Genomic DNA, 27390 nt, shown 5'->3' with positions numbered 1-27390 from the left:
TTTTATGAAAATTGGTCCAGCCATCTCTGAAAAAAGTGAGTGAGAAAAAAAAGTTGCACATACACACACACACATACACACATACATACAGAAAATGCTCAGTTCGTCGAAAGAAGTCGAGTGGTATATGACATTCGGCCATTGAGACCACTTTTATACCTTCGGTTTTTCCAGTGATTGCTATACCTTTCTAGGAGAAAGGCAAAAATTGATTAAAAAATAAAATGGCGGACTTATTTATCTTGCACGGCGATTTGTCGCCAACAACTCAGACAGGGTGTACGACTTTGGCCTTTTTTACCAGCAACAGACAAGGAAAATATTTTTATATTCGGAAGGGTCTTGCAGACTTGATCTACTTCTGTCAGAAAAGGTCCAAAAATAAACATAAAATAAATTTCTGAGAACCAAAAAGAAAAACCAGTCAACTGATTAGGAGACTCCATTAAAATCTTATTTTCAAGCACGTTTTTAAAGCTCTGTTTCCGATATTCTATTTTTTCTATTTCCGAAATGACACTGCATTCATTTTGCCATGTTTACGTCGGTCGCGCCGGTTGCGTATTGTGGCTTGTGATTGCACAGATATTTACAGACAAAAAAGCATACTCATATAACGATTATTTCGTATGAAATAGAGTACATCTGCATGTGGAATTGTGATTGAGGACATCCACTACACGTGCATTAGGTATGTGTATAAATAAGAAAGACATGAAATGACCATAATTTCTCTTTCTCTTTCCCATTTACTCTAAGATTTGATGAATTTTCATTCCATCGAATAAAATTAAAATAAATTAAAATGAGGAGTTTTAGGCAACTTATTGTCTATGAAAAAGCTTATTTTGAAAAAAATCTATAATGATCGATTTTTTAAAAATTACTTCTTGTTTTTATTTTTTTTTTTCAATGTGGAATCTTAAATTAAATTTCTTCAATATTTTTAAATGAAAGTTCTGACAATTTCTTAGAAGTTTTGTCAACTTTTTTCTAACTCTCGCCATAACCGTACTTCCAGGAGGTCATAAAACAGTTTTTGTCAGAAAAAAATTTTCTCTACTGAGATAACTGATTTTTCAAAATCACTTTTTATTTTTAGAATAATTTTTTTTTCAGTGTAAGATCTTTAACTCAATTTTGTCAATATTTTCCTATAAAAGTTCAGACACAACTTTTTCTCACTCCTGTCTTTGTTCAGAAATATGGATTTATAAAGATAACTTAAACCCTTTCTAAATGTTAGGGTAAGCGAGGGTGTTTTTGGCAATGATTGAAATATAATCTCACGGGCAAGGAACAACCTGCGAAGCTTATTTTATGTAGATGCTTCTTCTCATCTCAGTTTACCATACTGAAAAAATAGTTTCGTAGATTGTTCATAACCCCTGAAAATTCTATTTTATTCACTGCCGAAAACATCCTTCCTTACCCTACTATTTGAAAAGGGATTAAGTAATTTTTATGAATCTAATAAATTTTCAAAAGTAGAAGGGTGGTGTCCAAGACACGACCGCATGGTCGACATAGGATTACAATAGTTTTAGATTTGTTTTCTATGCAATTTCGAAGCGAAAGGTTCGCAAAAGTTTATTGTATAAATGGACAAAATTATTAGGTATTGATTTCCTTTTCATATTACCGCTTCTACTTGATAGATATTCGAAATAAAATAGCTTTCGATCGTCGCTTGTACTAACCACCCAAATATTCAATAGTGAAATTAACAGCAGGTAGGAGTTTTTTTTTATCAAGAGCCAGTTACGGATGGTGAGAAAAAAAATCAGGTCTACTGTAACCAGCCTTTAAGCAGCTCTGAAGTATTTCAGACCGGCAAACAGATAGATTGATACTTCAGCACCAATGCAATTTCCAAACGTTACCGTCGGTATGATACCGTCTTAGGAATGAAAATGAAGATGAAATATATGCTTGCTTCCTTTTATACCAGGTCTTTCGAGGGAAACTTTCAGTAGAAGAGGAGCCTTATAGACTAGAAAATGGCATAGAAAATATCGTTTGTATACTTTAGTGTTGGCTGTGAGAGTTTCACCTCGTTTTCAGCTCTGATTGGTTTAAACGTGCATTCAATAAGGCTCTAATTTTTTTTTTTTTAAGAATACAATAGTTACCATCACAAAATCTTTTTTTTTCGTATTCTGCTGGACGCTAATCTAAGTTTCCAGTCGATCGCTGCAAGAATGAAGAAAATCCGTTGAAAACTGGGACAATTTTCGCGATGCTCTCGATGTTTTTGGTTTTTCAATTTGCGCCACTATACCCGGACGAACACATACGATTCGCATAGATTCTCTAGGATTCCTCACATTGGATTCGTGAGCGTCCTTTTTTAACCCCAAATATGTGTTGTCTTAAGTAACGATTTTCCTGCTATCACCATACGAAAACATACGTTATCAATCAATATACGTTATCAATTAATGATCAAATATTTATAATCTAGGTATAAGATTGACATGAAAATGCTAGTGATACAGTAACTTCACAGTTTTCGCAACAAATTTTATTCAATTTATTTTAAAATAGACTTACACTTTAGAAGGCAAATGTTGCCAGTATTCAGAGGATATTGTACTTGCACATCGAGCTTAAATTTCCATAAATTCTATCGATTATATAATTATTCACAATTAGTAGAAGCTGTTCGCGGTATTTAAATGCTCTCAAAATGAGAAACCATTTCACCCGAATCCGTTTTACATAGTTTACCTGCAGCAACTTACACGCTAGGTATAATTAAATCCTCATAGCTACTTAAAACAGTCTCGCAACTTGACACCGAGTTTCACGTATATTGATAAGTGGCCGTCTCCAGTTCGAGTGGTTACGAAAATGCACATACTCGAGCGTGGTCTTTCGTGTTCCAGACTGACCGAAGCGATGATGGGCAACGACAAACGTTTGCCCGTTGCCGATGGTGTAACTATTTCGTCACGATTTCACCAACCACAGCCTTACTAGCGAGTTAGTTGTTGTTTGTCCGTAAACTAATACTTGTCGTATGCTTTGTTATCATTCTAGGAAGCACGATCTCTAAAAATGGGTGACTTTCAGCAAGCCGAAGCCAATAATATTGCAGCGCATAGCGTCAAAGTGCAGAGCGATCACTTCAGGTTAGTAATATTTTTATCTCGGCTCGGTTAGGAGTGGCGTCGAGCACTCGGGAAGCCTAACGCATAAGTTTTATACGGCCTGCTAACTACGTTTTATTTTCAGTGCGGAGAAGAAGGCCGTAGCACAGGCACAGCAACGGCAGACAGTGTCATCGACTGGAATATTCAATCAGGAGAAGCACGTATCAGCAGCTACACAGTCCAAGTTCACGTCCCACAGTATGGTAACGTCGTCTTCGCAAATGAGCACCCATTCCACGTCGATGAACGGTACTATGGGCCTTGGTGACGAATTTCCGTCGTTCGAAGATCTGGAGCGGCTGGGAAGCAATCCGGCCGAAATCGAAGGTACTATCCACAAGTACTCGAATCACCTTACGACATACGTTGAAAACCTACAGCATTCGGAGCAAATGAAAAAAGCACCAAATTTACTAAACACGATGAATGAGATCATACGACGTGCCTGGGCTGTACCAACTCATGGCCATGAATTGGGAGCTAGCCTGTGTGAAACTTTGCGCAAAACAGGAGGACTCGATATCCTAATGAAAAACTGCGTCGACAGTGACTCCGATGTTCAGTTTTCCTCGGCCCGACTGTTGGAACAGTGTTTGACCACAGAGAATCGCTCCCACGTGGTGAAAAATGGGCTCGACAAAGTGGTTAACGTTGCCTGTGTGTGCACGAGAAACAATGCAACTGACCATTCCCGGGTTGGAACGGGAATCCTGGAGCACTTGTTTAAGCACAATGAAGATACCTGTTCAAATGTGATTAGGCTGGGTGGTTTAGATGCGGTATTGTTCGAGTGCAGAAAGAATGATGTAGAAACATTGAGGCATTGTGCTGGAGCATTGGCAAATTTATCGCTATACGGTGGAGCGGAGAACCAAGAAGCTATGATAAACCGTAAGGTTCCATCGTGGTTATTCCCACTAGCATTTCACCACGACGAAAACATTAAGTACTATGCTTGCCTAGCTATTGTAGTGCTCGTAGCAAACAAAGAAATAGAAGCCGAAGTAATCAAATCCGGCACGCTAAATCTTGTGGAACCGTTTGTCACTTCTCACAATCCGTCCGAGTTTGCCAAATCCAATTTGGCTCATGCTCACGGTCAGAGCAAACATTGGTTAGAGAGACTTGTACCGGTACTAAGCTCGAAACGGGAAGAAGCGCGTAACCTGGCGGCATTCCATTTCTGCATGGAGGCGGGTATCAAGAAAGAGCAAGGAAACACAAATATTTTCAAAGAAATCGGGGCCATCGAACCGTTGATTCGGGTGGCTAGCTCGCCAAATGCAATCGCATCGAAGTTCGCAGCCCAGGCCTTACGGCTTATCGGTGAAGAAGTTCCGCACAAACTATCGCAACAGGTTCCACTGTGGAATACGGAGGATGTCCGAGAATGGGTCAAGCAGATAGGGTTCTCCGAATACGAGCAGCATTTCTTCGATTCGAAGGTCGATGGAGACTTGCTGCTACAGCTGGCAGAAGAGAACCTACAGGTAGACATCGGTATGACCAATGGTATTCGAAGAAAACGGTTCGAACGCGAACTTCAAAACTTGAAGCGAATGGCCGACTATAGCTCACGGGATCCAGACAATATACACTCGTTTTTGTACAAAATAGCACCCGAGTATACCATCTACACTTACTCCATGTTGAACGCTGGAGTAGATTTGGAATCGATTAAAAACCTAGACGATGACCAACTGGTGGCGGAATGTGGAATCCGGAATTCTATCCATAGGGCGCGCATTCTAGGTGCAATCAAGAGCAACGAAACAATTTCATCCTTAACGTCGGAGAAGAACACGGAGAAAAATCTCGACGTTTTCGTAAGCTACCGACGAAGCAACGGATCGCAGTTGGCCAGTTTGCTCAAAGTTCATCTCGAGCTGCGTGGCTTTTCAGTGTTTATCGATGTGGAACGACTCGAGGCAGGCAAATTTGATAACAACCTCCTTCAAAGTATTCGCCACGCGAAGCACTTCTTACTAGTGCTGACTCAAGATGCGCTGGAACGTTGCGTTGACGATGTCGATGGCAAAGACTGGGTGCACAGGGTAGGTTTGGGTGTACAAATGCCTTCCAAAACACATTTTCCTTATACTCGTTCTATTATCATTTAAGGAAATCGTTGCTGCACTTAACTCTGACTGCAATATTATTCCCATCATCGACAACTTCCAATGGCCGGAACCGGAACGTCTACCAGAGGATATGCGCGGTGTGTGTCATTTCAATGGAGTCCGATGGATTCACGACTACCAGGACGCGTGCGTGGACAAACTAGAAAGGTACGGTGATGTTTTATATGCTATGTTACCACTTTGGTTGTTTATCGCAATTCATATGATTTGCTCCCGGTATACATTTTTTTTGTTTGAAGTTCATGCAAACATTGCATTGTATTGTGTTTCTAACACCGTCAGTTACGATAAGCTTATCACTAGTAGTCCAATGCATGCACTAGCTGGCTTGTCCTCGCTTTGAGAGATATACGCCTTTTCTATGCACTTCTGTTACGCTTTTATCGATTTTAGTTTCTGTAAGCCAATTGCGCCGTTTGTCTGATTACGAACAGCAGTTTTCAAAAGATAAACTTTCCCCAAGCGAACCATAGCTTCTGAACCGATTCTTCCGTGTTTCTCTCACTCACCCGCAGGTACATAAGGAATACCGCTAACCGAAACGGTCGCTCAAGTGCATCACAAAGATTGAGTTATTGAAAACGCTCGAGTGTTTTCCTCTTATGCAGAGATAAGAAAAAGCTCTGAATGAAACAATGCAAAAAGCGTCACTACTGTGTGTGTATGTGCTTGTTTCTACTAGCTGCCCACTACCAGTCCACGTGTGCTAACATAAATATTCCTCATCACTTGTACTGCCGTCAGCTCTCGCGCCAAATCTCGATCTCAACACTCGCGGTGTAAATCATGGCTTTTATAGTGTGCGTGCAATAATAAATAGGCTATTGTGGTGTTTGGTACAGTGTTCGGTTTCAGTCTGGTTACTATAATGGGCTCTTGGCAAACCGCTTCGCCCACCGTTGGACCCAATAAGCTGAGCCCAGCAGAAAAAAGTGATGAATGCCTGTTGATACTTTGACGCTTGAACAACACAGGCGAGTGTCTTTTTTACTAATCGACACACCTAGGTTATCTATCTGTTATGTATAGATTTTTAATGTTTGGGTTATTTTTAGCACCAATATCTAATAGGATTAAACGTTTAGTTACCCTGTCCTAGGGAAGTGTATTTCGATTGTTTCGGATGTAAATTAATGTGATTTTACCTACCTAAAATAAGCAGTATTGTATATAAACAAAGTGCTGAAAAGCGGTTAGCAAAGTTGCGTTTTAGCTTCTTAAAAGCTTCCGTTTTGATAACTAGACTTACTATTCAGATTTACGTTTTGACTCAAACATTCAGTTGTTCCATTTATTGACGCGTTCATGCTTATATTTTTATTGTATTGTATGGACAGATAGTAAAAAGAAAATAAGAAGTGTAATACATATTATAATTACCAACATTATTTGTTACACTTGTCGCTATGAATAACTCTAATCAGCAGTATCACATCCTTACCAAACATGTTGTACAGTTATAGTTTACTTTTTCTAGTAACGTGATATTCGTCATGTATTGTGATCATCAATCATCGCATACGCTCAACTTAGCGTCAGCTTCGCTTAGTGTTTTGTGCCCGGTATCCGAATAAACTTAAAAGCTTTATTACGCAAAGAGTTACTCATCAGAATTGATATCAACCATTTTTTTTCTATAATCATTATTTGAATATTTCGCTTCGAGAAATTCTTTTCTCAATCTTTTTTTTCAAATGCGCTCTCCAAATTTCGCAAAAAATTGAACTAGGAATGATTATTTCAAATCATAAAACATTGATTTTTTCAAAACTATCAGGTTCGATTTTTTTAACTTTGTCATTAAAAATAATGAAAAGTCGTTGCTACTTACTAAGAATGTTTTCGAGTTATATTTTTTCCAACAAATTTCACGTTACTTTCCAGGCTGTTTAAGCTGCATTTCTGTCCATGTGCATATATTTATGTCAAATACCTGTTTATAAATTTTAACCGTCTAGGAACTATGCTCAAGACAAGATTTTTCAAGCTGGTTTCACCGGTTTGAATTGTTCAAGGGCGTGTGTAAAAACTCACAACGAATTCGATTATTTTAGGCTCAAAACAAAACAACCACTTTACCTAACACTAATAATATTTAATGATATGAATTTTTTGAGAATAACATTCGTTTCACAGTTTCTCCATAATGGCAGGAATTTGCGTTTATGAGGTAACACCGATCTGATTTTCCCTATCTTCCTTTGTCTATCTGACTACAGGTTCATGCGCGCCGAAACCAACACCCGCGGAACCTCGGCAGATCACTTTCGCTATCTGCTGAATCGCCCGGCCGGTGATTCAACACCCACCACACCCATCATCTACCAGCGCATGCACAGCAACGATTCCGGCAAGAGCAGCGATAAGGACAACCGAAATTACGAATGACTAGATACCCCTTCAGTAGGCTCAAGTGGCAGCCCATCCTCCCAACAGGCGAGTGGTTTTGGGTCGAACACTGTACTCTCTAACCCTCGCTACTATTCGAGCTTGGCGAATCGTTACCGTAAATCCTCCAGCCCTGCGCGACAGTGTCTTGGAGGGGCTGGAAACTACGCTACAACGGGAAGAACCTCTCGAATAATGAACGCTAAGTTAGGTACCGGGAGCAGCAATCTGGTGAAGAGCCTCAAAAATTCAGAGCTTCGAAGAAGTTCCGCAGCTGGTTTTAGTGCAGCTTCGCAACGACCCCCGCTGCCACCAAAGATTGAAACCCGCTGCCACAGCTACGATGGGTTGCTGGACGATGATAAAAAACGAGCTACTGAAGGACAAGATCGAGTGGATAGTAAAGTTCCTATATCCAAATCTGCCGAGAACACTCCGGAAACAACCAAATCAACTGAAGAGTCTACTAAGACGAAAAACCGACGGTCGCGCAGCATGGATGATCTCTTTGACGATGATCGTGATTTAGCTAAATTTCTTGAAAATACACAAAGCATGGAAAACCTACAGTCTGAATCAACGCCTGTGATCGAAACACCAGAATCGCCGGTGAAACTGATGAATAACATCTGTCTTAATCGACGGTTCGTCGAATCACCCGAGGCAGTTGAGCAGGACGTTTCAGTTCGAACAGCCGATACGGCGTCCCCTGAGTCGTGCTATGAGCAACCTTGTGAAAATGAAACTATCATCATTGACAGCACCATACGGGCGAGCGATAGCAAATCCGAATTGAAACCGCCTTCCGAGGAAGATGTATTATCTACTACCTCGTCGGTTCAATCGTTCGCTTCCTCTAGTGACGCTACTAGCGGAAGTAAAAAATCCAACACGCCCTTCATCAATAAGTACGTGAAAAAGGTCAAATCTCTGATGAAAAAATAAACCCCTTTTATTCGGGTGTCTCTCGAATAGACCGGATAATCATCTGTGTGGTGATAACCAAGGAGCAGAGAAATCCGAAACGAAACATCTATATTTAACAATTAAGAACCAATTGTGATCTTCTAGAACTATTCTTCGATAATAATAATAATATTAATGCGCAATAACAACGAATACATGTATATTCTTTAAAATTGAATTTTTTATTGTACCTGTACAGAATCAGTAAAAAGATATCATTAGAATTTAAGCTTGACCAGAACTTGCACCACTTGGTTGACTGTATTAACCATATAAAAAACGAGAAATAAAGGAAAATGTGATGCATTCGCGCCAGCGCGGACATTAGTTAGCAGTAAAATATTCTCATTTTACTATACACTGTTTTCTTCGCACAAATAGAGTTGGTTAATATGCAATAAGATTGCCGGTGAACGCCGCCACAGGGAAAGGGATTGTCATTTTGTTAATTTTTCATATTACAAAGGCAGAAAAACACGGAATATTTTTCTTTGCAGTAAAGACTCATGTTTGTGTTTGAGAAGAACAATAGAACCTTTTTGACGGAAACACATAGCGTCAAAAAGACGAGAACCAGTAAAACACTCTAGTATGTATAAGCTTACAATACGTTACAGTCCAGATACAAGATAATTTAGGAAGCATCATATTTCCAATATTTATAACCACAAGAATCATTTGTTACAATATGTGCACAACTAAACGTAGTTTTACGCCACATATATGTTTCTCTAAACTAAGCAAACAGTGGGCTGTTTTCGATGTAAATTTTCTTCTTAGCGATAAAATGCACGCTCTTGCTGCTAAGCCTTTCAGATCTACAGTATAGTTTCTATGAATGTGACCACAATAAATGGAATAAATTTTACGAAAGCTCATAGAGGGTGTTTTATAATTTTCCGAAACCAGTTTGCTGACTTTGTTTTTTATTGTAATTTGATAACTGTTTTTCGTTTGTACATATAAAACGCAAACTTGCTATCACAAAAGAATCAAAAATCAACTTGCAGTATACAAACACATCATTTTTCCAATATTACTGTCGTGAACCGGGTCGATTTTGAGCACTGTACTCCTTTTTCTTCTATTTGAGCGCTCGCAGTTTGGGGATTATGTCGTAAACATCACTGATTATCATAAAATATGTCTACATTACTACTAAGCACTAAGCACTACTAGTGTGGTCCCCGTGGCTCTGTGGTTAGCGATGTCGGTCGGCTAGCTCTCCCACACGGTTGTGATGTCAGGTTCGATTCCCGATCGAGTCAAGGATCTTTTCGAGCTTAAAATTTTCTCGACTCAGCACTGGGGCACGGTGTATCGTTGTACTTATCCTATAAAACAATATCGATAACGAATTCTCTCAACTAATCTAGTTGATCGAGACCGCTATTAGCCCCAAGGCTAAGCGTGCGATATTGGTGCTTATTACGGGAGTCACTTCACGGTGAAATATATTTCACTCTCACGCTCACTTCACTTTTTTAGACCTATTCCCGATTCCACCTCAAGTGAGGTGACAAAAATCACCTCCGTGGAGTGAGATTGACAGTGAAGTGAAATTTAGAATAGGACAAGTAAAATGATATTGTTTCCCAGCTCAAAAATCTCTAAGTCCCAGAAAGTCGTTTTTTTCGTTTTTTTTAGATAACAATAGATCTTGACGTGTTCTGCATTTCTAAAACATTCGGCATCAAAAAAAATGTTTTTTTCGGTTTTGAAAATTTCCTGAACTAGTTAGCATTTTTTTCATCGGGCAAAAAAATGAAAATTTTACCGCTTTAAGGCACGGATCAAATTCTGATTCGTTTCGTTACTGAAGAATAAATCCAACATTTACCATTAGATCACAAATCAATCAACTTTAAAACTTATGGCATCTTCGTGGAATCATTTCACCGTTCAAAATGGTCGTGAAATAATTCCACGCGAAACGTCGCTTTTTCCGTTCTCACTTCACTGATATGACACTCATAATAACCCAGATTACATGAGTCCCGTAATAGGATTTTGTTCACTTCACTCTGATTTCACCGTGAAGTGACTCCCGTAATAAGCACCATTGTTTTTTTACTACTAAGCATGTAGTTTTTGCTAATTTCATGCCTAAATATGATTTAAAAATGAAAATATCGATTTTTATTGCATACAAGCAATCAGTTTAAGATACAAAACCGTACGGCATATGAAAAAAGGGTCGCAGGTAGATGCAATTTACACAGATCTTTCTGCTGCATTCGACAAAATGGATCATGAAATTGCTTTGGCTAAATTTGAAAGATTAGGCATTGGCGGTAGTCTTCTTTCTTGGCTGCGCTCGTACCTGACTAACAGAAACACTTCCGTTAAAATAGGTGATCATGTTTCGTTCCCAATCCAAGTGAAATCCGGCGTACCACAAGGTAGTCATCTCGGACGATTCTTGTTTCTGTTGTACATGGACGATGTAAACCACGTTCTAAAATGCCAGAAGAAATCTTAAGCATAGTTTACAGTTCCAAGCGAAGTGAAAAATTTGACAAGTGAAAAAGCGTAAATTTTCGCTTGCGGAATCTGTCGTGAAAACCCGTTTGTGGAACACGCAGGTATTTCACCAGCCTGCAGTTTACAGTTTAAATGAAGCGAAATACACGAGTTTACACTCCAAGCGAAGTGAAAATTAGCTGCAACTGACAGAATAGAAACGCACGCAAGTTTTCGCTCGATACTCCTTTTTTCACTAACGTTTGCATGCGTGAAAAAAATAAACCCAAGTGAAACAATTGAGATCCACAACCTTCGATTTCGCTGGATCGAATTTGATTACAGTTACAAGTGAAGTGAAATTTTTGCAGGTTGCATTTTTCACGAGCGTGAAAAAATGAACATTTTGTATGAGATTTTCACTTCGCTTGGAACTCTAAATAGGGCTTTACGCTGATGATCTGAAACTTTACTATGTTATTGAAAAACCAAGTGATGCCCTCTTTCTCCAAAATAACCTAAACGTCTTTGCGGCTTGGTGCAAGACGAACTGAATGGTCCACATTGCTTCCAAATGCCCTGTGATATCCTTTGGGCGTAAGCGACAGCTAGCCTTCACCGACTACGTCTTAAGCGGCACTGTTATAAAACGCGAGAGCACCGTGAAATCATCATTTTCACTTCAAATGATCGCAGCACTCTTTCAGATTCACTAGATTTTCGTCCTAGTAACGTGCTGTTATACTCAGATGAAATAGATCGCGCGCATCGTTCACGGTTACGGAATAAAATTTGATGACAAATCCAACCAAATGATCTTCACTCCAAAGCGAAAAAGAAAAACAAACATTCCACTCAACCAAAATGAACCTCACCGAAACACTTTTTCACTGATGATGATGATGATGATGATGATGATGATGATGATGATGATGATGATGATGATGATGGTCCCACCTCATACCCCTACATCGGTTTGAGCTGGACGATTTATCTATATGAGATATTTTTAAAAACATGCAATGTAACCAGTTGGCAAACAAATAACGGACTGGTTATTAATTTCAGACATAGTAACCCTTCAAATGAACACCAATAATTTACAAAAAAATATGACGAATATCCAATCCAAGGCTCATCCAGAACGTTTCCAACCCGAAAATTATCTGGACTTGATTAGGAATTGAACCTAATGTTTAAGAGCGTTCACTAATCAGAATTGGTTCTAGATAACGATCTAGAACTACGAGAGAGATCCAATGATACTACAGTTCTCGATAACGAGCTCTACAGATCACAGGCAAACTCAAGCCTTTTCAGTTTTCGCTCCAAACCCTATTTTAAATCGTAAAAACAGATGAATTGTTAAAAAGAAAGTAAAATAATTTCAAAAATATTACAAACCAAAAAAGCAATTTGTCAACCCGATATGCTTTTTGTTTGAATTTCAGGGGTTTAAACCTGATGTACTCAATATCAAGATTGTCTATGTCAGTCTATGTGTGAAATACAAAGCCGTTTAAACTCTGCCATTGTTGCTGCACGTTTTACTTGCCTGGGCATCGAATTGAAAAAGTTTATTCCTTCGTACAACAGAGAGTTCTGTGATCTTCCAAAAAGAAAATTTGGTGTTCTGGCATCTTCCGCGTTTCTAGTGTTGTACCTGTGCAAATCTCTTCCTCTATCAATCCGGTCACACAAATATCGAGGCAACATATTATTCAAAATTTTATATAGAAACACCATTGTCAAAAAATATACTCTTTGCTTCACAGAAAGCCATCGCAATGCATCCAGCATAAAACTCGAGGAAGTGTATCTATTACATTTTAATATTAATTGCTCTATTTTGTAAACGTTGTAATCTCAATATTTGTGTATTGTTTGCCAGGAATAAAATGGATGAGCAGAAATCTATATGTGGTGAAATAATTGACTTGTACAATTGAATTTTACTACTAACAGTCAATTCATTCTTTAACCGGCACAAGACACCGTATTTTCTGGCCATTTTTTTGATGACATCATCAATGTGAGACTTAAAAGTTAATCTGTCATCAATAATTACTCCAAGATACTTTATTTCGTTTACGCGATCAATCGTCTCACCATCAATTTCAATATTTACGTCTAGTCTGGAGTTGGCTGAAGAAATTATCAAGTACTTTGTCTTACTAATGTTTAACTTTAGTTGCTTGAATTTTAACCAATTCGCTAGATAATGTAAATCTTGGTTTAGAAGTACTACAACATCAAGCGGATGCTTCGCTGCAATGAACAGAACAGTGTCATCAGCGAATAAATTAATATCACAGAACCGTAAAACTCGCTTCATGTCATTAATGTAAATAATAAATAAAATGGGCACTAGAACGCCTTGACAATCTTCGTTAACTGATAAAATGATTTTGTTGTCTTGCTTCCATCGCATGAAATATAATGAGGTGTTTTAACAGTTCACTTCCATGCAAAAAGCGGGAAGGGAGAACTCTGAAAGGATTGTAAAAAAATAACGTTTATGGATGCTTTTTTTTACTTTCACTCAAGAGTGTCAACAAATATCAACCCTGAATTACCAAAACGGAATCAATAGAATCGAGGCGGTTCAACGAAAGTTCGTACGTTTTGCGCTGCGTCAATTGCCGTGGCGTGACCGGAATAACTTTCCTAGATATACTGAGCGCTGCAGGTTAATACATCTGGATGCTCTCGACGTCGAATGAGATGTCGCTAAAGCCTGCTTTATCAGCGACTTGCTAACTTCTAATATAGATTGCCCCGAGCTTCTCAGTCGTCTGGACGTAAACACCCGTAGACGTGCTCTTCGGTCCCATACGTTTCTTAGCACAGGCAGATCCAGGACGAACTACGGGATGCACGAACCGATGAAATGTATGTGTCGCGTTTTCGACAATTGTTTTGGATGTTTCGATTTTAATTTGTCTAGACGTGTAATTAGAAATAACTTTTTGAGTGTTGTCTGTTTAATTTAGTCTTTACTTGTTAACTTTAGTTCTAGTTTTAGTCATTGGGGTTGTTTCTACCAGTTGACTGTACAAACAAATGAATAAAACAAAAAGCTGCGATACGCGAGTTTTTTTTTAATTTGTTCCCGTATTCGGGCCCACATTTAAGGGGGAGCAACGGGGCAAATGACCAACACCCAAATCCAGCCCTACCCGTATTTGTTCTTAACATGTATAAATCCATATAAAATAGAGCCTAGATTAGGAGAATTTATAAGAGAAGGCGGTAAAGCTTGAACAGCTGTGGTAGCTATTACTAAATCATACCTATGTTTTTGGAACTCAATTCTCAAAAGGATGGAATGACAATAATTGCTAATTCCTTTAACCATAATCGAGATGGCCGATTTGTAAAGAAATTTCGAATCCGTTCTGATTCACCTGCCATTAGGCTAATCATCGGACTCAAGGAAATCAATTTGAATTCAAGCACTCTGATATAAAATTTAGCACAACTGAAACAAAATTTAAAACAAAAATAAAACTTCGACAATCAGGTTATCAAGTAGGTAATATATATACGCTCTAGATTCGATAAAATTCATTTGAATAGACTACTTTGCATAGACTGATAATGGAAAAAATTACACCAATATTTCATCATCGTCATCATAATCAATGTTTGGCAAATTGCGCTCTAATTTTTGTTTTCATTCTACTGATTCATTTGATTGAGTTCCATTTAATTTTTCTTAAATCAGTATTAAAAATCTCCTGAATAAAAAAAAATCTAAAAAAATACCTGAATTTTTCCATTTAGAAATTGCAGCGGAATTCGGATCAATTTTTACTCATTCTTGTCTTATTGAGTTATTCATATAAAATCTAGACAAACGAAACACTATGAAATCAACAGTGAACCAAATATGGGTGAAATTACCTCTATATTACTATTTTAACTCAAACAATTTTGATCCTGTTGATGCGATTCGTCGGTGAAGCAATAAGTTTTCTTGCATGATATATTTTAGGTTCACTCTTCATTATTCAAAACATGTTTTTGCTTGCTGTCTATTTGTTTTTGCTGAACAAACTCAATTCTGCTTAGTTTAAATGCACATCTTCTGTCTCGACACTTTTCCGTTGTATGGAGCACCCTGGGTAGCGTACAGCCACGAGATTTGAAGGTAACTTGGTAAAACAGTACAAAAAACAGCTTAAGGACAGCGTGTCAGATACGCGAAACATTAAAATAGGCACCAGTGGCTCAGGCTGGCCTTGAAAAAGACGCCCAATTTCGCCAGCAGTCGGCAACGGTTGGTTCGACCTATTGGAAATAATTGTTGTCAATTGGATTCACATTTTTTTTAATTGTTTTGAAAACACTACCTGCTGACCAATATCCTATGCTCAGGGGCCGGTGGAAAACTTTTGCGAAAAACAGATCCATCAGCGGTAAACATGTCGAACGAAAGTTTCAACTGGCTACTCTCTTCATTTTCATCAGTCGGTAAATTGACTAGTGAACTTTTTATAACATCAAAACTTTCAAAAAGATCACTGAATTGCTTAAGTTTGCATTCATAACTCTGTTCTGTTGTGTCCTTTATATCATGACTAACGTTTGTTTCGTGATCAGAATTAACACGTTTTCGTTTTGATTTACTCTGCTCAAAAACTTCGGGTTTTGTAGGTGACATGATTTTGTTTCCAAAACTTAACATAGAACGTCTTATATCATTGTATTGTTCTAGATCCAGCGAATTCTCAGTTTCTTCTAGCAGTGGATTAGGCTGGTTCAACATGTCATACAAATTCCGCCAGACACATTTCGAATATTCATCTAACGTTTTACTAGAGTCATCATGCGATTGATAGATTCTATTGGCGTCGAATTTCAATAAATAAAATCCAGTTCTCATTAACATACTGTAGACAAGGTACTCTTCTAAGTCTAGTGAATCTGGATATCCCAAAAACAACACATATGCTTGTTCCATTGACACGATCACCGTATCCCAGTAAACAATCAGCCTTTTCTGTAAATGATTCGAATATTTACTGAAGTTTTTTAAAGCAAAACCATCAATTTACCATTTCCATGAGATGCAGTGCTTCATACCCTTGCAAATATAACTGTTTGTCTTGTTGATAGCCAAAAACGTTATATTTACCAAAAGCCTTTACGACTCTTACACGTTTCCTGTCCGCCTCCCATTCTCCTTTTGAGAATGCTTCTTCTCTATCAACTCGTTGTTGTGCAAGTATTTGGCGAAATTCCTCTGAAAATCCCAACCCACAAACAGACAGATCACAATCACAATGAATTGAACCGTAGAGCTGGGTGGTTTACCTTTTAGCCGAATGATTTGATCCTGATGGGCCAATTCCTCTTCTGGTAGGACAAGCCGTTCGAAACAGCTGTTCAGTTCATAAGTGGCAACATAATGAGCCAGCAAATCGTTCCCACTAAATAATGAAGTTTTGATTACTGCGACGACAAAATATTTGTAAATGTTTACCTGAGTAATGATCTACAGCTTTGAAGAGTTTCTGGATTATTTTCACTGTCCATAATCCGAATCGTACGAGGCAATTCAAATTACATATTTTATGTTTGTATAAACAACATGAGTCTGGGAAACCTATAAATGTTTCTAAGGTTGCTAGCCAAGTATGATGACAGTTCTACAAGGTATGCTATTCACGTCGATGCATTAGTATTAGTGATCGTTATGAACTTTTTCCAATTTTGTATGTAATTTGAAATGATTTTGCATTTTAAACTAAACTTATAAAACATACTTTCCTGAAAAGTTATAGAAATGATGTTGAAACATGTTTTATTTGTGGGGAATACATAAACATGCTGCGGTTTAGGTAAAATATGCTGTTTTTCATCAATTTGCCGGTAATCTTTTTGCACTTTTCGTTATTTTCTTGTACTCTAATAGCGCTTCTAAATAGAGTCGCTTATGTTTCATACAGTAACAAAAGTCATGAGCTATGACAATGACCAAGATTATGCTCCAACTATTAGAAATATAGCATTTTTATATATTTTATTTCGACATATTGTCGCAATTTTTCACACTAAATCTAAATTAATATCAATTTCTAGTGTGTTTCAACTGAAGATTCACTCTCCAACCAAAAAAATCAAATATAAAACAACATAAAACGAGAAATTTCCAAAAATGTTCCGAGTTCCATACAAAACGCGAAATTTTTCATAATGAGATTTGTTTGTGTGCGTGGATTGACAAAAATGTAGCATACCTTGTAGAACTGTCATCATACTTGGGGTTGCTAGTAATTGGCCCTGACGACTCTGTTGATATTGGTTTGGTTTTTACTTGCGAAAGTGAAGAAGGGAAATATTTTTGCTTTTTTTTTTCACACATAAATTGACAATTGTATATGAGAATTCGCGTAGGTGCGAACAGCCCTAAAAATCTCTTTTACTTGTGTCAGGGCCAATTAGCTAGGACAGGACGTGACAAGTGAAACCAAAAATCACCCAAAGTTCTGTCAAAGCGAAAGCCCTCTCTGATTGGTCGATTTCACTTAGCGCACTGTTAAATTTTATTATTAGTCGGTACGGTTGGCCGTGCTGCGAAAACTATCGGTATTTTTTGTTCACACTGTTTTTGCTTACCAAGTGAATGAACAGCTTTTGGTTCAACAATTTTTTGAAACTGAAGCCCCCCCTAGAACGTGTTTAGCCCCCCCTAGAATTTCCCAGAGAATGATTGTATTCAATATATATACATTCCATACTACTTATCAGAGCATCAAAATCAACACAAATTGAGATGTCGTCATTCATTGGCTAAGAACTAGTTCTGCACCCAGGATCGATTCTCAACCCTTGCTCTCTTACTCACCTTACCAGTCAGACGAGAGCTGTAGTAACTCGTGCTGTATCAAGAAGTCGCCAGTTTACTCGGTTTTGGGCTGTGTTTCACCAGTTCCCCAGACGTCTCATCACTCGCAAGTCTCTTTCGATCTAGTCGAGCCATCATGCATGCTGCGCCCCTTAATTTCTTGTGCCGGTAGGGTTGCTGAAGAGAAGCGATTTCACATGGTTGTCGTCCGGCATTCTTACGATGTGACCGGCCCAACGCAACCTATTGTCTTTCGCCAGGGGTTCTTTCCAAGCAGCGCTTGTAGCTCATGGTTCATGCGCTGTAGCCATTATCCGTCGTCCGTTTGTGCTCCACCGTAGATAGTCACCTTCTGTTCGCCAATAGGCTCCTTCTGTTCGAAAATATCAAAAAGACTTCCGTAGAGGACTACCGGTTATCGAGGTTTTGTAGTTTTTTGTATCGAAGTGGTCATGTCCGATCATCACCGTGATTGGTGCGTACGTTTGTAATGTCTGAGAAGAACGGGCCGTCGTTGAGAACGTGGTCAATTTGTTTTGCTGTACGTTGGTCGAGGTAAGAAGGGACTTTGGACTGCTAATCCGCGGGAAGCTGCGAAGTTGGTGCATAGCAGGCTGTGCGGGCCGATAACCGGCTTATATAAGTCTATTGTTCCGTTCATGTCCCCAACGACGATTTTGATATCTCTACGCGAGCAGCTATCGTAGAGTTTCTCCAGCTGTGCGTAGAACGCTTCTTTCCCTGCATCAGGTCTTCCTTCTTGAGGGCAGTGCACATTGGGAATAGTGTAGTTGTGGAACCGGCCTTTTATTCTCAACAAACACAACCTGTCGCTGATTGCCTGCCGCTTTGGTGGTACTGTGCCTTGCGGCCACAAATCCACCGTACCTTCTCTCCTTTCAGGCAAAGCTCCTGGAGCGCAACGATGTCGAAGTGGCGGGGTTCTAGCTGATCCAGCAGAATCCGGTTGACATCCGGGTCGTTAAGCGATCTACTGTTACATGTACTGAGCTTCTAATCGTCGTCCTTATTTCGTCGGCTGGGTCATTGCCGATTGTTCCGGTTCGTTTTGAATTCTTGATTCTCCGTAGTATGTTTATTTTAGTATGCTGCCTTACTAGGGCTGCGATGCCTAGTCTCGCGTCGGAGCTGCCGCCATGGATGTAGCTGGCGAGTCACCGCATTTCATAGTTCAACCGTCCGGTTCGGATCAGTCGCTGTTTGAGCCGCCCCTAGCCTGTGGGGTAGACGCGCAGACAAGCTGCTCTCTAAGGAGAACAACGACACCACCGGTTCGCCGGTTTTTCCTTGGTTGCTATCCCAGTCGGTACCAATAAGGTATATACGAAGGAGCGGCAGATGAGCGTGGTTGCAAGTGTTAGATAGCAACATTTTTCGCGTGCTGAGATCGTGACGTCACAACAACCAATTATACACAGTTGGGCGAAAGAACATGTATGAATTTTGTTTGAAATATGGATCGTAAATCGTATGGAATGCATTATATTTTTGTACTATGATAATATTAGAAACTACATGTGTCTCCCAGATATTGCCATAGATTTCGAAATCTTTTAAAATTAACTGACGAAAACGATAACGTATTTTCTTCAGTGGTGGGCACCATTCCGCTAATTCGCTAATTCGCTAATTAGCGACGCTTAAATTCAGTTAGCGATTTAGCGATTTCGCTAATTTTTGACCTGGTTAGCGAAACTGTTAGCGTCGCTAAAATTTTGGCCTTCGAAACGCTAATCGCTAATTCGCTTAATTTTGTGGAGAAGCGACAATAGAAATATTTAGAAAAACTGTGAATTGCTGATGGCTCTTATCAGTTTTTTTACCCTAGAATGGAGTTCCAGTTATCGTACAAGCCACAGGAGCATTTTGAAAAACAAGCACAAGGTCTAGATTGAATTTTTGGCACACCAAGAACTTTGATGAATTGCAATGCGCTTGAAGTTATGACAACTTTGGTTCTATTTTTTCGATTCAGATAATAATTGAATTTTCATGAAAACATTCCTAAGAGTATCTATTTTCAATGCAAGCTAAATAACTTTTGTTATTCTTGTTTTTACAAAATCAAATAGAATACCGTTTCGTGAAAAAGTAATTGTTTTCGTTTATTTAACCAAAACAGATCAAATTGGTCCAAATCTTACAAAACATGAGCATAAATATAGCGATATGACTATTTACATATTAATAAGTTAGCGATTAGCGATTAGCGAAAGTTCCGCTAATGTGGGTTTAGCGTTTAGCGTTTAGCGATTATCGAGCTAAATTTTCCGGTTAGCGACTTAGCGATTAGCGTCGCTAAATTTTCGGTTAGCGGTGCCCACCACTGATTCTCTTGTAAATTACTTTAAATGCTTATGCCTGAATATTTCGTATTTTCAACCTCTTGCGATCAACGATGGATCGTAGTTCTTTGAGTTTTTTAGTTTCTTTTTGACAATTGATCTGTGGATGAATATCGTCGTAAGTAGAGCGCTCAGTCATTGGTTGACTCGCTTCATCCAACAAGCCACCGCCGGCCCCAGTCGAAAAAACGTTCTCGCCGGTGCTTTGACCTGCTCGACCGAAGGAGCGCATTCTACAGCTGGTGCATTTGCCTCGTGTTGCTTCGTGTCTCCCTCGTGCCTCTGCCTCGTGTGGTAGCTCTGCTACCAGCGCGGATCTGGCTCGCACCTTCCGTGATGATAGATTCACCGGTGGAAGTGTAAAAATTGTTGGAACGGCTGAAACGTAAACAATTACTTTTGCACAGATTGATACTTTACCTTCCGATGCTAAAATGCACCGGGAATCGCGCGGAAATGTTGTGAGCAAACATGAAAGTTTGCGGGAAGACCCGGTACCCGACAGAACAAACGCCAGTGTTTCTCATCATCGGGATTTTTGGGAGAAGCATGTATGCTTATGCCTAACTTTTTGGCTCCCGAAACCGAAACACCACCAAGTTTAACTGAACACGATGGCATTCGTGTTTTTTGGTAACCGTAGAACGTTAAAAACTCGAAAAAAGAACAATTTGGCGAATATTCGCACTGAATGCCAAACGTAACGATTGTTGTGACGTCACAACTTTTTACTCGCCACCTCTGATCGTATATTGAAATCGTATCTGCCACTCCTTTGTAATATACCTTATTGAGTCGGTACCACGTGGAGGTAGGAATAGGGCATTATGCTTTGAACCACACTGGGGTCTATTTTATTCTAACTAGTACGGGTGAACTGTTTAAAAGCACTGCCCAGCCGTTTACCAAATCTAGCTCTCCTCAATATCGAATCATTGTTGCTGAAAGAGCTTGGCGTTGACGATGTGTTCAAGATATTCAGTACATCTTCGGAGATTCTATCCCGAAGTGATTTTTTCTGCTTTTACGATACTATTTTAGGCGTCATTAAATAAGCATATTCAAACTCTTTTTTCTCTTTTTTAAAATGACATACATGAAAACTAGCCCCCCCTAGAAATTTTCCTTAGTTGCGCCCATGAATTTAACATATATCTTCTAATGAATTGAGCTAGCATAATCAAATGAATTAATTAAAATTGAAATCCAGAACTTGGAAAATCCTTGATATTTATATTTTGCTAATTAAACTTTTTGGAAACACTGGCAAGCGCCGAGCCGAAAAATCACAATGTTTCATGAGGGCAATTTTGAACGAAAAGAAGAATAACTAGAAGCCACTTGTCACGGCCTGTATTACACTCTTTGACCAAGATTCAAATATTTGGCTCTTTTTGACAGATAAAAATTTGGTCAAAGATAATTGTTTGTCACTCTCGAGTTTTAACATGGGACAAACACGGGCAAACAACAACCATGATGCCAAATAAATTTGACCATTATGTCAGAAGGTCAAATATTTGACCATTAGACAAAGAGTGTACTACAGGCTTTAGTGCACTGAAGAATACAGGGCTACACGCTCATGTAATTTTACTCTAAACTGAGTTAAATACCACTCTGTTTCGTTAAAAGTGGACGTACTCTAAATAGAGTATCCAGCTTTTTACGCGCCATAATGGCGGACGCTATAATGAAAAATTCGTAATATGTTACCTACCCTTTTGACAATTCTGCTTACGTCAGATAGGGCAATCCACGGGTGACGTTTCTTTGCTTGTACGTTTGTTATTGTTGCTGTTTTTCAAGCTGCAAAACCAAAACATGACCAAAACAGAAATCTTTTGACAATAATATCGAAAATGATTTTTTATTGTTGTATTTAGGATTGGCACTCGCGATACTAGCTACCGATCGGATAACATTTGTTTTTCACGCTTCTGGATCCGGATTGCATCCAAGTTGAGACCGATCGAACATACATAAAGCTGTCATAATTTGAAAACAGACTGAAATCAGCTGATCGCAACTGTCTCATGGATTGCCTTATTGACTCTCCATGTATTTCACACGAAAAACAATAAATCTGGCAACATCAATGCTGCTAAAACTGCAGAAATCACGAATCTGACGTAAGAAAAGAGGTTCACAAATTACGAACGCGCATTATAGCACCCGCAATTATGGTGCGTAAAAAGCTGGACTTGTACTATTACTCAATTTTGGGTAACATATCTATCTGTCAGAAACTGAGCAAATTTTACTCTGTTGTCATTAATCACAAATCAACGAAACTGAGTGAAAGTTACCCACTTTTGTAATTCAAATATTTTTAAAGGAATTATTTCAGTTATCAATTGAAATGAAAAACCACCAATTAAACGCAAATCACCAACTGTTTATTCATAAATGATAAAAAGTAGTCCAATGAACAAAGTTCAAACAACTTCAACATCTCCTGCCCTAGCGGCTTCTTTTATAACAGCAGCGATACGGTTAACAGCTGCTCGGGAACTGTTGTTTAATCTTCAATATAAGGTACTTGACATGAAATCCGTAATCATGTGCAATTCTGTTGTAATTTTAATTCCTAACATTGATTTGAATCTGGTACATTTAAGGAAATCTACCTGGTAACGACAACGCCCAGCAAACAGTTTTGTTGTTTTACAGCTTAACAAGCGAAAGGCCTTCCAATACAAGCAATGTGAGGTTGCTCTTTCTCGAGAGATGCCAGGTACATAATAAAATCTTCGACGCCGTTGCTGGGCTCGAACCAATTCAAAACTTTTGTTAACACTTTAGAAATAACTGATAAAACGTCGAATATTAGCATCAGAATATAAACTGCTTTTACTACTTGAAAAGTTTTGACATTCGCACATATTACGCAAAAATGAGTAAATACGGCTATGGAGAGAATCTGAGTAAATATTTCTCAGTTCAAACAATCAATGTTACTCAGTTTTTGACGTTTAGCATTGAAATATAAAACAAAGTAGATGTTACTCAGTTTAGGGTAAAATTGAAGGAGCGTGTATGCTATAAACGTCAAATCCGATATAAAAGTCGCGTTACCAAATTTTATAGCGGTACCACTGGCATTGTGGTGTCAAACGAGGGTACCAATCGAGCACTGTAAATAAACAAGGTGATAATGTTAGAAGTGGATGAAAAGTGTTGTAATTGAGCGTAATAAAGAATATGTGTTTTTCCGAAGTTTTACTTACACATTTTAATCCAACATTAAACCTGTACACTGGTTCACTTAAATTTAACAAAACATCACCGGTGTAATCTTTCAAAACTGTGTACCTTGTGAAAAATTTCTAAAAATGATATTCGTTTATGCATGGTGAAAGACAGAACTGTATAGTTCTTAGCAACAAACGGCACAAAAACTGTGTTGCCGAAACGATAGATTTTCTCTTTGCGCGACTCTATATACACATAGACTCTGGTTTTCACCTTACTTTGGCATGAAAAAATATTTTGAACAACCCTGTGATTTGTATAGCTTGTGTACAAGAAAGAATGCAACGTTTTTTCTTTTGCTCCTCAGCTTTAGCATATTTTGACAATTCTTTACGAAACTTTATGCGAGCGTGAGCAGGATCCGAAATATTTCAATTTCGCAGCCACTCTCGTGATTCACAAACAGTGATACCAAATGTGCAGATTTGTCTGCAATACGCAGATTTTTGGAGTCCGTGTGCAGATATTTATTGATTTGCAGATATTTGCAGTTTTTCCACGTTTCTGCAGATTTTTGTCAGAATCTCCTTATATTTGCGCAGATTTTCTTGAAATGTGTGCAGATTTTTACAGACTTTTGCCTGCGCGAGAGAATTTTTTCGGATCACGGAGACTTTTTTCAGATTTCGAGCACATTTTTCTGGTTATTCGAGCAGTTGCAGACATTTTTCAAAAACATCTGGCATCTCTGTTCACAAATTAAAATGTCTAATTTAACAAGAATATCAACAGGGTTTGCGTGAATAATTCAGCTAATACTTTCACACAAACCTATCCTTATTAATGACGTAATACGCATATTCTTGAACCGTTGAATGACTTCAGCTTGTTAACCTCTACGATAATCTATGTTGATAAATTAGTTACTTAGTAGCTGTAACTAATGTTCACAAACATGAAGACGACCTTCATAGGTACAATTATTATTTAGAGAGCTAAGGATTTCGAACATTCAAAACAACATTTGATTTGTCCGGGATTTTCTGTTCACTTAAATCTATTCTTCTTTCCTTTTATTGATTATTAAAATGTGTTTTATAACGAAGAATTCTTTGCTTTCTGCTGTTGTTAGATCAATTTCTTAGGTGATTTTTCTTCTTACTGTTATTTACAAGTCATCGGCAAGTACAGTTTGCAGTTATTGATTTTTCAACAGCATTCATCGATTTGTGAGAACTACACTTGGCTGACAAATTGTTTACCAAACAGCTAGTGGAAATGTGAGGCACGAAAGAACTGTGTGTGAACAAGTCACAAAAATCAATGTTTCGACCGATCGAATTGATCTCGAAACTAACCTTCCACTTCCTTGTCGATGATTGAATTGATCGGAAAAAATGTACCTAGAAATAGGCTTTTTATTGAAATGCTGAACCAGTGCCGAGTACAGAAAATCGCAATTTTCGTACGTTCGGTTTGGGGAAGGAAACGACTATTCTTATTCAAACGAAGGATCGAAATACGCACAGTAATGTATATAGACAGAAGTATGCAGTCACCTTATGAAACCGGAATCTCCTGCACCTTCTGCGTAAGGTTTTCGACCTCCTTCTTAGACGCTTCTTCGAAGTTTTCTGTTAATTCGGGCACATCATCATCGTCTTCGGCAACAGCAGCACTGGCCAATTTCTTCAGTTGGGTAAGCCCTTCCGGTCCCAACTGCGAGATGATACTTGGCAACATGTCTGTAATCTGCTTCGTTTCGCTGTGTCCGGTGATGGCGAATGTATTGGTGGCTAGCGAGGCTTGTGTCTTGGGATTGTTGAAGTGGATAACAGTGCCATCGTTTTTGATCATGTTGACTTCTTCGATTCCCGGAATGGTATTCACACCGAGCTTTTTGAGCGACAGCTGCAATTTCTTGTCGTCTACTGCGGAATTTGTATGCACAATCTTCTTCTTGCGACGGGGCATTCCTTTTCCACCAATACGCACCTCAGCCTGTAATTTCTTCAACTTTTCCGCGTTCATTGTAACTGGTTTGATGTTTCCGCTGTAAAAACGATAAGAAAACGCGAATTATAATCAAAAAATTTGCACTTCTCGTCTTTTACAAAGAAAACGCACATGTGAAAAATCTGACAAATTTTAGTCAAAGAGAGCAAGTTTATGTAGAGTGCGCTGCAAGCACTGATCTTTATTAGACGAGTTCTCGATAAGACAAGTTTGAAGTCGATGCTACAAAAATACCCACATGGCAAAGTTAAGTCACCGGGGTCTATCAAAAACTGACATCACACATTTCACTTTTCCGTTCTTCAAATCTGATAGAAAAGTGTTGAAACCACGAGCGATATTGTATTGTATATTTTTATATTAGTTCCTCCCCGTTCTCAAGTATTAGAGATGAGTTGATAGGCGCGTTGTCGTCGTTTACCAATGTTATTTTGGAAGTCGCAATATACATTGATTCCCAGGCGTTGATGAGACCAATGTTAATGTTTTTGATCAGGCCCGCCTTATCCCAATCGATTTGTGTTGGTTACTTAACTTGGGCTGTTTAGCTATATCAGTTTTTTATATCATCTGAAAGAGTTACATTTTCGTAGAAAAACGTTATTTTCAAAAATTTTCTATCGTTATTTGCTAAAAACTCATTTTTTTTTTCTTAAACATAATTAGAATCTTCAACACAGTAATGAAAAACATTAGCTAGGAGTATTGTTTAGAAGTACCCATTTAAATAAATAAACAAGTAAAGAATTTGTTTCGCAAATGTTAGATTGGCCGATTTGAAAAAATACGCAAGAAATGTTTTATTGTTAATCAATTCAACGATTTGGTTTGTTTCAATCGAAAGAACGATTTTTTTACTCTTTTTTTTTTAAAAACAAACCAACATGGTTTGAAATAATTTCGAAACGCTACATTTGTTTTAATTAAAATTGTTTGTTTTTTTCCATCGTGTTTTTTATCGAAACAATTATACCAATTTTATTTTTTCTGCTAATCAGTCTTTAGCGTGCACTATCTAAGCAGTTCTATTCTGTCAATGTCAACCTCCATCGATCCACGCTCCCTAAAATGAATTCAAAAATGATTAGAAAACAATTCATTTTCATAAAAAGTGGAACAACACGAAAATTGAGTAACTCTGTTGTTATTCAAAATTGTGTAACCATAGTATGGGCAAATACTGTGTATTTATTATTCAGAATGATGTATACAATTGAACTCATTTTTTGTGTTTAATAAAACTCATTAAGTTCTTAAAAAATATCAGTTTATGTGTACAAAATTATCCATTTATTGAATTTAAAACTACTCAGTTTTAAAATTGAAACCTACACAGATTTAGATTTTGAAACTATCAAATTTTTGAATAGAAAAATATTCATTTTTGAATTTAAAACTAACCATTTTCAGAATTTAAAAGTACTCAGTTTAAGAATTGAAAACCACTCAGTTTGAAATGCGATGTTAGCGTAGAGAGGGAGGTTTGTGCCGGTAACAGTCAGAACAAAACAAACAAAATCTGAACGGTGTCTAATTATATTTATTTTTTAAGTATATTTTGCTCTTTTTTTGTGATGCATAATCACTTGATATTTTACTCTCCCACAATTTTCCTGATGACACGAACAACCTGAAAACTTTTGGTTCTTTAGAATGAATAATGAAAAAAGTTTATATGTGTACCTTAAAGCTTTTTAAAATGTCCGTGGCCACCTTCCCAGCGATTTTCTCATTTTTTGGAATCACTCAAACAGCCACAAGAATAGATAACACGGCCGCAAAAGCTAAATAATGGCGCACAAATGTTGAATCATGGTGCCGCCTTTTCACTCGTGTCAAATAATGGT

The 27390-nt window shown here is 38.2% G+C and overlaps 4 protein-coding genes across 15 annotated transcripts in view; 2 read left to right on the top strand and 2 right to left on the bottom strand.

Annotated features, from left to right (window-relative positions):
- LOC129721250 (NAD(+) hydrolase sarm1) overlaps positions 1–7689 on the top strand; it is a 91544-nt gene extending 83855 nt beyond the window's left edge. For 9 of the 10 annotated variants that reach the window (XM_055673583.1, XM_055673585.1, XM_055673586.1 and 6 more), the window contains 4 exons: positions 3043–3134; positions 3238–5209; positions 5277–5443; positions 7516–7689. In XM_055673583.1, the coding sequence (XP_055529558.1) occupies positions 3043–3134; positions 3238–5209; positions 5277–5443; positions 7516–7684 (2400 nt within the window). In that variant the 3' untranslated portion in view covers positions 7685–7689. Of the gene's footprint in view, positions 1–3042; positions 3135–3237; positions 5210–5276; positions 5444–5811; positions 6271–7515 lie in introns of those variants that run through there. The other variant, XM_055673584.1, reaches the window with a different exon arrangement.
- A 190-nt stretch (positions 7690–7879) lies between these two features.
- Positions 7880–9528, top strand: LOC129721252 (uncharacterized). The gene has a single exon (XM_055673593.1). It carries the CDS (start codon positions 7880–7882, stop codon positions 8627–8629), a length of 750 nt encoding a protein of 249 aa, XP_055529568.1. The 3' UTR covers positions 8630–9528.
- Positions 9529–14894: 5366 nt separating this feature from the next.
- Positions 14895–16725, bottom strand: LOC129722761 (uncharacterized). Of its 2 annotated transcripts, XR_008727635.1 has the most exons (6): positions 16602–16725; positions 16433–16548; positions 16174–16361; positions 15469–16118; positions 15020–15406; positions 14895–14964 (listed from the first exon to the last, which is right to left on the bottom strand). XR_008727635.1 is itself a non-coding variant. In XM_055676474.1 (5 exons), exons 1-5 carry the CDS (start codon positions 16652–16654, stop codon positions 15184–15186), a joined length of 1230 nt encoding a protein of 409 aa, XP_055532449.1. In that variant the 5' UTR covers positions 16655–16725; the 3' UTR covers positions 15005–15183. The 2 variants fall into 2 exon arrangements, 1 of the variants encoding a protein (XP_055532449.1); XM_055676474.1 differs by lacking the exon at positions 14895–14964 and having other exon boundaries at positions 15005–15406.
- A 7841-nt stretch (positions 16726–24566) lies between these two features.
- Positions 24567–25736, bottom strand: LOC129724496 (transcription factor BTF3 homolog 4-like). 2 transcript variants are annotated; one of them, XM_055679448.1, is made up of 3 exons: positions 25655–25736; positions 25087–25580; positions 24567–24930 (listed from the first exon to the last, which is right to left on the bottom strand). In XM_055679448.1, exon 2 carries the CDS (start codon positions 25556–25558, stop codon positions 25088–25090), a length of 471 nt encoding a protein of 156 aa, XP_055535423.1. In that variant the 5' UTR covers positions 25559–25580; positions 25655–25736; the 3' UTR covers positions 24567–24930; position 25087. The 2 variants fall into 2 exon arrangements, with proteins under 2 accessions (XP_055535423.1, XP_055535421.1); XM_055679446.1 differs by having other exon boundaries at positions 24567–25580.
- Positions 25737–27390: the final 1654 nt, after the last annotated feature.

This window comes from Wyeomyia smithii, chromosome 2, assembly GCF_029784165.1.
Source record: "Wyeomyia smithii strain HCP4-BCI-WySm-NY-G18 chromosome 2, ASM2978416v1, whole genome shotgun sequence".
In the NCBI taxonomy this organism is placed as follows: Eukaryota; Metazoa; Arthropoda; class Insecta; order Diptera; family Culicidae; genus Wyeomyia; species Wyeomyia smithii.
The sequence above is the reverse complement of the archived record's forward strand: the minus strand, read 5'-3'. Positions and strand labels throughout refer to the sequence as shown.

Excerpts from the sequence above, each read along its gene's own strand:
- LOC129721252 (XM_055673593.1), top strand. The coding sequence starts at position 7,880 with ATGAACGCTAAGTTAGGTACCGGGAGCAGCAATCTGGTGAAGAGCCTC.
- LOC129722761 (XM_055676474.1), bottom strand. The coding sequence starts at position 16,654 with ATGGACAGTGAAAATAATCCAGAAACTCTTCAAAGCTGTAGATCATTA. Across the intron at positions 16,362-16,432 it reads TCAAATCATTCGGCTAAAAG|AGGAATTTCGCCAAATACTT; the intron begins GTAAACCACCCA and ends TGGGATTTTCAG. Across the intron at positions 15,407-15,468 it reads CATAGGATATTGGTCAGCAG|GTCGAACCAACCGTTGCCGA; the intron begins GTAGTGTTTTCA and ends TATTTCCAATAG.
- LOC129724496 (XM_055679446.1), bottom strand. The coding sequence starts at position 25,558 with ATGAACGCGGAAAAGTTGAAGAAATTACAGGCTGAGGTGCGTATTGGT.